General features: G+C 46.4%; 1 protein-coding gene and 1 long non-coding RNA gene across 2 annotated transcripts in view; one reads left to right on the top strand and one right to left on the bottom strand.

The window, feature by feature from the left end:
- USP18 (ubiquitin specific peptidase 18) overlaps positions 1-10,701 on the top strand; it is a 48,334-nt gene that overhangs the window by 22,779 nt on the left and 14,854 nt on the right. Inside the window, exons 7-11 of the mRNA XM_011945644.1 lie at positions 362-457; positions 1,278-1,445; positions 3,688-3,819; positions 4,331-4,380; position 4,426. Of these exons, the coding sequence (XP_011801034.1) occupies positions 362-457; positions 1,278-1,445; positions 3,688-3,819; positions 4,331-4,380; position 4,426 (447 nt within the window). The remainder of the gene's footprint in view (positions 1-361; positions 458-1,277; positions 1,446-3,687; positions 3,820-4,330; positions 4,381-4,425; positions 4,427-10,701) is intronic.
- The window catches only part of LOC105514346, a 6,516-nt gene continuing 4,372 nt past the window's right edge, over positions 8,558-10,701 (bottom strand). The window contains exon 2 of the long non-coding RNA XR_001002166.1: positions 8,558-8,993. This is a non-coding gene — a long non-coding RNA (uncharacterized LOC105514346). The remainder of the gene's footprint in view (positions 8,994-10,701) is intronic.

Below are 10,701 nucleotides of genomic sequence, written 5' to 3'. Positions count from 1 at the left end.
CCAGCTACTTGGGAGGCTGAGGCAGGAGAATCGCATGAACCCAGGAGGTGGAGCTTGCAGTGAGTTGAGATCTCACCACTGCACTCCAGCTCCCCACTTGCTCTCTGAACCTACTTCTCCCGTGTAAGACGCCTGCTCCTGCTTGGCCTTCCGCCATGATTGGGAGCTTCCGTGGCCTCCCCAGAAGCAGATGCTGCCATGCTTCTGGTCAGCCTGTGGAACCATGTGCCAATTAAACTTCTTTTCTTATAAATTACCCAGTCTTAGCTATTGTCTCACAGCAGTGTGAGAACAGAAGAATAGAGTACTCTCGGTGGGAAATACCAACACTGCTTTTTCCCTGTTCTCTTGGGTGGGACAGGAGGACGCCCTGCACTGCTTCTTCCAGCCCAGGGAGTTATCAAGCAAAAGCAAGTGCTTCTGTAAGAACTGTGGGAAGAAGACCCGTGGGAAACAGGTACGCATTCCCTAGATCAGACTCAGCTATCCCTCGGTGCACATAGGGGGATTGGTTCCAGGACCCCTGCTTTTACCAAAATCCACACACCCTCAAGTCACACCCAGTCGGCCCTGTGGAACCCACGCATAGGAAAAGTCAGTCCCTCATTATGCAGTTGTGCATCTGGGATACTGTATTTTTGATGAGCGTTTGGTTGCAGATGTGGAACTCGTGCCTATGGGGGAGGGCAGACTGTATTTATTTACAACAATTTGTGTATAAGTGGACCCACGCAGTTGAAACCCATGCTGTTCAGGGGTCATCTGTCCTTCACTAGTCTGGGGTTGCCCCCCGTGGATTTCCTGATTCCTCTGATTTCGTCAGAGGCCCCGAGGACACCCCATGGTGGGTGAGAAAGGTAATCTGGGTCTGGCTAGTATCTGGGACACTGGGGTTCTGATATCTAGAGCTGTGGATGTGGCTTCTCCTGGTTGCATCACTGAGAGGGACCAGAGGAGGGGTCCTGAGAGCAGTCGTAAGGGCATTTCCCTGGGGGCAAAACCAGCTCCCTGGAGCAGGTGCCGTGGCTCCCCTGGTCCTGGCGCCTGTGCAGAGCCCTGTACCCTTCTGCCTCTTGTGGGGGGCCACATGGTGGTAGAATAGCCAGGTTTTGCATTATTCTCAGAGGAGCTCAGCAGATTCAGTGAACAGGAGCCTTAAACTCCGTGATGTCACCCTGCTTCCCTCTTTTTGGGAAGAACGCGTCACTAGCCCTGACATTTCTCTGACTCTCCCATTCCGAGTGGACTTCATCTCCAGAATGATTTTGCTTTTTCAGGTCTTGAAGCTGACTCATTTGCCCCAGACCCTGACAATCCACCTCATGCGATTCTCCATCAGGAATTCACAGACAAGAAAGATCTGCCATGCCCTGCACTTCCCCGAGAGCTTGGATTTCAGTCAGGTCCTTCCGATGGAGCGAGAGCCCTGTGATGCTGAGGAGCAGGTGGGATCCTCCCGACCTCCTTGCCATCCTGACTCTCCCCAGACGCCTCATCCTTTCCGATTTCCCTTCCTTCACCCTCAGTCTGCTGGGAGCCACCTGTTCCTTAGAGACTGTCCCCAACCTCTAAAGACTTTTTTTTTTCTAAATATTGGATTTATGGTCATGTGCCTCACAGCACTGAGGGACGGAATCCAGAATTCAGTAGGCTCCTTTGGAAATAATGTGGAATACATAGAAATGCATAGGCAAACATGTCATTATGGGTTCTTAGTACCAACCAAACTTTCTTCCTCAAATGGCCTGTGCCCACTTTGAGGATAATCATAAAGTAGTCAGTTGACTGGACCACATTTAATCAGAGTAAAGTTTAATTCACTTGTCCTGAGATAATAACTTACTGAGAGATTCTGAGAAAAAAAGAGACACAGGGCCAGGCAATGTGGCTCATGCCTGTAATCCCACACCTCTAAAGGTTGAGGCAGGAGGATTGCTTGAGCCCAGGAGTTCGAGACTAGCCTGGGCAACATAATGAGACCCCATCTCTCAAAAAAAAAAAAAAAAAAAAAATTAGCTGGGTGTGGTAGCACAAACCTTTAGTTCCAGCTACTTGGGAGGCTGACGCAGGAGGATCACTTGAGCCCAGGAGTTTGAGGCTGCAGTGAACTGTGATCTATCACTGTACTCCAACCTGGGTGACAGCACAAGACCCTGTCTCTAAAAACAAAACAAAACAAGAAAAACTTAAAAAAAAAAAAAAGACACAAATATCTTTTTTCCATAGATTTGAAATGCTACACAGCAAATTTTGTATTCCCACATATACGGGTCTATTTTTGGAGTGTCTTTTCTGTTTTATTGGTCTGTTTGGCTATTTATGCTGTAGAACCATGGCATTTAGAAAATTAAGGCCTGATAATATGTTAAAATAGCTCCTATTATAACATGATTTCTTTACCTACTTAGGCCGTGTACGTTTCATAGGATTCTCTTTTTCTTTCCTTCTAGTTCTTTTTATTTCTACCTGCAGATTCTGCCCAATGAAGTATATTTAAAATTGTTTTTCACTTAAAAAAGACTTTTTTGGCTGGGTGCAGTGGGTCATGCCTGTAGTCCCAGCTCTTTGGGAGGCCAAGAGGATTGTTGGAGTCCAGAAATCAAGCCCAGCTGGACAGCAAAGCAAGACTCCATCTTCTTGCAATAGCAACAAAAAAGACTTTGTTATGGAACATTACAAATAGATACCAGGGTGTGTAGTGAAGGAAGAATTAGACAGTGAATCCTCGTTGTAACAGTTACCAAACTCATGGCAGGTCTTGCTTGTCCTATAACCCACCCTCTTGTTTCACCCAACCCTGTACTGGATTTTTCTGAAACAAATCCCAGACTTCATACTGTTTCATTTGTAAACACTTTGTTATGTGTCCCTAAAGAATAAGCACTCAAAAGATAACCATCTCCATCTCGTAATTCCTTAACAGCATCAAATATCTGGTCAACGTTCAGACTTCCTGACTGTTGTATAATCTATGTGGTTTGTTTGAATCTAGATGCAAACAATGCCTACACTTACATTTGATTAAGTTTCTTTCTTTTCTTAAGTTCCTTTTAGATTTCTGGTCCTTTTCTTTTCTTTGCAGTTGATTTGGTTGAAGATTTTTTTAATATGCCAGCACTGGCTGGTTGGTATCATTTAACATGTTCCTCTGACCCTTTTATTACTTGTAAACTAATATTTAGATACATATATTCCCTGCATTTTGTAAAGTCCTGCACAAAGTCTGCAGATGAAAATAGGGATAATTCCAGCCTCCACTGAGTGTGACCCAGCTTTGTGTGTGCCACCCTTGCCGTCCGTCTCCCCTCCGCCTACAAAAGACTTTTGGCTGGGTGTGGTGGCTCAGGTTAGGGCCATTCCTGGGCTTGTGGAGAAACAGAACTGTGTTCTGATGGCCCCACCCCTCCCAGGGGAAAGTTCTAATCTTGCGTTGGCTTTGGGGGCCTCTCTCGTGACCTCCTGCCTTCCATCTCCTGTGTGCTGTGCTCTGCCAAGCTGCTGAGCCTTCAAAGTTCAGGATCCACACTCAGGAAAGCCCCTCCTGGAGGGTGCCCACCAGCCGTGGGTCAGGGCTGTTTTCTAATATTCTGAAGTCCCAGAGTCAGGCCTAGGGTGGGCAGGTATCAGTGTGTGACGCAGTCATGTTTGTGGTGGTGGGTAAACTGTCTCGTGCCTGTCTCTTTCCAGCCTGGTGGGCAGTATGAGCTTTTTGCTGTGATTGCACACGTGGGAGTGGCAGACTCCGGTCATTACTGTGTCTACATCCGGAATGCTGTGGATGGAAAATGGTTCTGCTTCAATGACTCCAATATTTGCTTGGTGAGAAACATCATCCACAATTGCCTCCTGCCCTGGATTGGCCACCTCTAGCAAATGCTGGGCCTGGGACTACGTGGGTCTCTGAGATCAAGACACACTGTGGTCCCGCTGTCTCGGTGTGGGGCCTTTGATGAGGGTTCAAGCCTTTTCCGGCCTGAAGTCCCCATGTGGTTTGTACCTCTGTAAGGGTTCACTTCCCTCCATTTCTAAGTGTTTGGTGCTCTTGGCTCATGCCCTGCGGCTTCCTGCTTCGTGGGAAATGTCTAGAGAGCAAGGAGAGTTAGAAATATGTAAGTTAGGCCTCTGGGATACGCATGACCAAGTTTAAACACAGGGACGAGGGCGCTAAAAAGACTTCATTGCACATGACGTCCTGCTGCTGATGCTCCAGGCTCTTGGGAGTTGCTAGAGGTGGGCTTGTCTGGAGGATGAGGGGCACGTTATAGCGCCCTGTCCTCTGTGGGTGCTTGTGTCAGCTGGCTGCTTGACCCCATTTGTTTCTGGCTTCCAGGTGTCCTGGGAAGACATCCAGTGTACCTACGGAAATCCTAATTACCTCTGGTAAGAAACGGATTTGGGTAATGGGAGTCTGATGAGCTCACATAGGGTCCTTAGAGCTGCGTGAAACGCCTGTGGATTCCCCTGTTACTAACATGCTGATGGCTCACAGTCCGCCTCATCTCCAACACTCACCCCACCACCCCATGCTTGCCTCACACGTCACACTCCAGGAATATCAAAGTACAGGTAGCTCAAACAGCCATGCCCTCCATCTCCCCTCTGCTGTGCGTGTGCACTTCCTGGCCGTATTGTCCTCTCCTCGTTTACCATCTAGGCCAACTCCCCTCTCATGTTTCATACTCATGGTCTTTTCCTACCGTGAAAAGCCTTTACCGATTCACCCAGATTCGTGGAGGCTTCTTGTATGTTTTTTTTGTTGTTGTTGTTTTTTGTTTTTTGACGGAGTCTCGGTTTGTTGCCAGGCTGGAGTGCAGTGGTGCAATCTTGGCTCACTGCAACCTCCACCTCCCAGGTTCAAGCGATTCTCCTTCCTCAGCCTCCTGAGTAGCTGGGACTACAGGTGCGTGCCAACAGGCCCAGCTAATTTTTTTTTGTATTTTCAGTAGAGACGGTGTTTCACCATGTTGGCCAGGATGGTCTCAATCTCTTGACCTCATGATCTGCCCGCCTCAGCCTCCCAAAGTGCTGGGATTACAGGCATGAGCCACCACACCTGGCCTTCTTATATGCTTTTATTGCATGTAAGCATACCTCTTTTACAGCAAAGATCATTTTTTTTTTAAATTTTATTTTCAGAGATGGAGTCTTGCTTTGTTGCCCAGGCTAGAGCACTGTGGTGTGATCACAACTCACTGCAGCCTTGAACTCCTGGGCACAGGCAATCCTCTCACCTCAGCCTCCTGAATAGCTAGAACTACAGGCATGCACCACCTGGCCTGGCACATTTTTAAAAAATGTTTGTAGAGGTGAGGTCTCACTCTGTTGCCAGGCTTATCTCAAACTACTGGGCTGAAGCCATCCGTCCATTTCAGCCTCCCAAAGTGCTTGGATTACAAGCATGAGCGCCATGCCTGGCCATCACACTGTTGTTTCTTTTTTTTGTTTGTTTTTTTGAGACAGAGTCTCGCTCTATCGCCCATGCTGGAGTGTAGTAGCGGGATCTCGGCTCACTGCAAGCTCCATCTCGTGGGTTCACACCATTTTCCTGCCTCAAACTCCTAAGTAGCTGGGACTACAGGCACCCGCCACCATGCCTGGCTAATTTTTTTGTATTTTTAGTGGAGATGGAGTTTCACCAGGTTAGCCAGGATGGTCTCGATCTCCTGACCTCATGATCCACCCGCCTCGGCTTCCCAAAGTGCTGGAATTACATGCGTGAGCCACCGCACCTGGCCAATAAATATTTTTGTAATCGTTAACTACTGAGGAGAAGCTGGAGAGAAAAAAGGTGGATGAAGTTAAAGCAGAGAGACTTTGTAAGTTTCTTGGCTGAGCTTTGAGATTGTGTATCGGAGATGCTATTGGAGGTGATTTTCAGCTGCAGAGATAGGCCTGGTCATTTGAAAAATAACGGATTAGGTGAAGCTCGCATTTGAAATCCTCCTGCTTTTCATCTTTCTCTCTTGTTTATTCTGAGCATCTGTCTTAGACATTCAATCTTTGCCACTTTGTGGTTGTCATTGATTTCCCTATTATTGAGATCAGAGGTTGGCCTTCTCTGTAAAGGATTGGAGAGAAAGTATTTCAGACTTTGTGGTCTGTACAGTGTCTGTTGCAACCACTTAACTCTGCCCTGTAGAGCAAAAGCAGCCATACACAGTATGTGGGCAGATGAGCATGGCTGGGGTCTAGTTACATTTATTTGCAAAAAGAGGCTTGGAGACTGGGTGTGAGCTCACACCTTTAATCCCAGCACTTTGGGAGGCCAAGGTGGGAGGATCACTTTAAGCCAGGAGTTCAAGACTAGCCTGGGCAATAAAGCAAGACTCCATCTCTACAAAAATTAAAAGTTATTATAGCTAGGCATGGTGGTACACACCCCTAGTCCTAGCTGCTCAGGAAGCTAAAACAGACAGAAGGATCAGTTGAGCCCAGGAACACGAGGCTGCAGTGAGCTATTATTGTGCCACTGTACTCCAGCCTGGTGACAGAGCAAGAACCGGTCTCGTCAAAAAGTAAACAAAAGGCTGGGCAGGGTGGCTCACACCTGTAATCCCAGCACTTTGGGAGACTGAGGTGGGCAGATCATGAGGTCAGGAGATTGAGACCATCCTGGCTAACACAGTGAAACCCTGTCTCTACTAAAAATACAAAAAGTTAGCCGGGCATGGTAGCAGGCTCCTGTAGTACCAGCTACTCGGGAGGCTGAGGCAGGAGAATCGCTTGAACCCCGGAGGCAGAGGTTGCAGTGAGCAAAGATCACGCCACTGCACTCCAGCCTGGGCAACAGAGTGAGATTTCCTCTCAAGAAATAAGGAAAAAAAAAATACCAAACAAAACGTAATACGTATTCTCTCTTATAAATGGGAGCTAAACATTGGGTATTCATTGACTTAAAGATGGCAACAACTGGGAACTGCTGGATGGGGAAGGAGGGAGGGGAGGGGTCAAAAACTAACTGTTGGGAGCATGCTCGTATTCATGTGACAAACCTGCACGTGTGCCAGCTGAATCTAAAATAAAAGTTGAAAGTAGATTTTAAAAACCCCGAGGGGTTGGATTTGGCCTGTAGCTTGTTAACCTCCTCTTTAGATATTAAGTAATAGAAACGTAGTGCGTATCTTCCCAGGTCGCCTATTTTGTTCCTCTCCGAGGTGATGGATAGATGAAGGCTTGATCCAGCCGCCCTGGAAGTTTGCTGACGCTTGTTCTGTCATAGATTAATGAAGCGTTGTTTTCTGACGAAGATTTCATGCCGCTGTGCTGCTGTGTCTTCTATTCTCTCTAGGCAGGAAACTGCGTATCTTCTGGTTTACATGAAGATGGAATGCTAACGGATATGCCCAAACCCTTCAGAGATTGACACGCTATCATTTTCCATTCCATTCCTGGATCTATGGAGCCTTCTGAGTCTTCTAAGAGATTTTGTAATGAGGAGAAGCATCGTTTTCAGACTATGTAACTGAGCCTTATTTATAATCAGGGATATTACCAAAATATTTAACAATGAGGGTCCTCAGGTCCTGATCAGTCAGAATGGACGCTTTCACCAGTGGACTCGGCCATGTGGCTGCTCAGTCCTGGGTGCTCGCTGCTGTGCAAGATGTTAGCCCTTTAATTAGCAGGCTGTGGGGAGTCCAGGTGCTCCCACTGGGGAGAGCAGCGGCAGTGGGAGGCATCTGGGGGCCAAAGGTCAGTGGCAGGGGGTATTTCAGTATTTTATAACTGCTATGACCAGACTCGTGTGTACTGGCTGAATATCAGTGCTGTTTGTAATTTTTCACTTTGAGAACTGACATTAATTCTATATAAATCAAGTGTTTAGTAACTGTTACTCATTTATTCAGCAAATATTTATTGATCACCTATTCTCCATAAGATAGTGTGATAAATACAATCATGAATAAAGTTATTTTCCACAAAAGGACTTTGCAGTTTTAATGGGGGGCAGTAGGGCTTGTGCTATAGGAATTCAAAGGCAAGGGAAGTCACTTCTGTCGTGGGGCCCTGGGAGAAGGCTCCAGGCTGAAAGGGTTAGGGTGGAGGTCCCCCATAGGGACAGTGTACACAGTGGACTGGCTGCAAAAGGCCGTGCTCAGCATTCAGACAGCATCACACACTCAGCTTTTCTCTGCCAGGGAGGCGGGTGGGGAAGGATAGGGATAGGAAGGCAGGTGGAGCTCAGAGTGTGGAGGGGATCCAGCGAGGCTCGGAAGTTTGCACCTGATCTGGTGGGTGGTGAGGAACCCCTGAAGGGGCGAGGAGGAGAGGAGCACTCAGCTGTGTTCTGCTTACACTGATCTGCTGCTGGAGTTAGAGACAAACGTGGTGGGAATGGAAAGCCACACACAGTCACTAGCGCCATTCTGGAGGGAGAATGGATGTGGCTGGTGAGAGAACAGGGACCCAGGGAGAGTCCGGCACCAACCTGGGAGGGGAGCCCGGTGGGTGTGGGCACCCCCTCTTTACAGATCAAGTGATAGAGACACTCAGATGTTTAACCCCTTGTTCAAGATTCCATACTTGATAAATGGCAGATCAAACTCCTAACATAAAATGTGGGTCATTTCTTTATTATTTTATCTCTATTGGTTAATGATGATTAGCCATGCAAGAATAAATGATTATTGTAAAATCTTCAAACAATGTAGATATGTAGAGAATCCCTTCCTTGGAGCTTGCCCTTGTCAGACAGGTGTGGATGAGCATCCTGGTGTGGCTATAAAAACTGCCAGGGTCTGGGTTGCTTACAGCAGAAACACGTGGTCTCCCAGAAGCCCACATTCAAGGTGTCCAAAGGCCTGGCTCCTGGAGGCTCTGGAGGAGAGCCTGTTCCCTGTTTCTCAGCTTCTGCCGGTTGCCAGCAATTGTTGCTCTTCATTCACTCCAGCCACTGCCTCCATCTGCACACAGCCAAAACAGCATATCCTGACACGCTCAACCTTATGGCCAATATTTAAAAATATCTGGAACACACAGGGCCATGGGAATGGCTGTTGGAGAAATTTTCATGAAGGGAGAAAGATTATAAGTAAGTTTAAAAATGCTAGTTGTGTTTGTTTTGTCTTGGAGAGGAGGTAAAAGTGGAGGTAAAAATAGGGAGTTTGGTGTAAGGTGGGAAAAGCAAAGGAACCCCGCATGGATGGGCTGAAGGGTGTGATGGGAGAACAGTGGGAAGTATGTTTGGGGAAGCAATTGGAACTAGCAGCTAAGCTTAATCACAATCTATAAAAAGGGATTTGTTGGCGAATTAATGTGTGACTAGGAACAGGGAGGTTGTGGGCTTGTCAGCTCGACAGTGGGCACTCAGCTCCATTAACAAGTGATGCCCATGTGGACAGACAGAATGATGGACAGACAGAATGATGGGCAGGCAGATGAATACGTGGGTTTTTTTGTTTGTTTGTTTGTTTTTTGAGATGGAGTCTCGCTCTGTCACCCAGGCTGGAGTGCAGTGGCACCATCTCGGTTCACTGCAAGCTCTGTCTCCTGGCTTCACGCCAGTCTCCTGCCTCAGCCTCCTGAGTAGCTGGGACCACAGGCACGTGCCACCTCGCCCAGCTAATTTTTGTTGTAGTTTTTAGCAGAGACAGGGTTTCACCGTGTTAGCCAGTATGGTCTGAATCTCCTGACCTCGTGATCCACCCGCCTCAGCCTCCCAAAGTGCTGGGATGACAGGCGTGAGCCACCATGCCGGGCCAAATGTTTAGGTATTATGTGAAACAGGTCCACTTAGTTGTTGAGAAGACAGTGTTTTAAAGTTCCGTTTTGCAATACTTCAAATAGCTTTTCATTAGCTAAATTGAGCCACACGTAAAATCACTAAGGCAGACACCCAGAGTTCCCACATGAAAATCAAATGTAAACCAGCTGTGACCTACTTCAACGTGATCATTGGAAGTCAGAAGTTGAGCTCTTTTTTGATGTTTAAAGCCTGCATAATATTCACTGTATTATTATTCAGTGTATTACTATTTCCTTCGTGATAGAAATTTGGTGTGTCCCAACTTTCTATTCTGTCAAAACACTGCCACATTGAAAATCCCCATGCACATATATCTCCTAATTGTGGAAATATTTTACATAGAAGACTCCAGACATGGGATGAAATTCCTAGGTTAATGGAATTTTAAAATAGATGGGTGCTCCCAGATTGCCCTCTTTCAAATTCTATGAATTCATAAGCTTCCAAGTGTTACGGAGTTGCCCATTTTGAGGAATCTGTGCTAAAAGGACCCAACAATGCTGATGACGATGGTCAGGATGGTCAGGAGGCCGGGAAGACAACAGAGTGATTTAGATCTTAGACAGATCACTGTCGGTGTCTCCACTGGTCCAGCTCTCTCATTCGTTCTTGTGCTATCTTTTCCCTTTCACCAAATAAAATCGCTCCTTGACATCACACGAATCCATGCTATGCTTAATGAGTGATGGTTAGTAAAATGCCTATGACTAGTAATCTTCATGTGTGCAATTAAATATTAATTCATAAAACACTTCAATGTAAGCAATTAATAATTAGCAAATGAAAAGTACATCATACCTCAATCAGAAAAAAATCATTCTATTAAAAAGACATTATTTGTGTGATAAAAGAGATTGCCATTTTTGTATTTTTCTACAAGGCTAAAGAAAACCAAGTCAGCTTATACAAGTGAATTTTAAAAGACTTGTATAAATCTTTTATATATATATATATAT

Source organism: Colobus angolensis, unplaced genomic scaffold (assembly GCF_000951035.1).
Source record: "Colobus angolensis palliatus isolate OR3802 unplaced genomic scaffold, Cang.pa_1.0 Scaffold242, whole genome shotgun sequence".
NCBI classification, from domain to species: domain Eukaryota; kingdom Metazoa; phylum Chordata; class Mammalia; order Primates; family Cercopithecidae; genus Colobus; species Colobus angolensis.
This window is presented reverse-complemented; position numbering and strand designations above follow the sequence as displayed.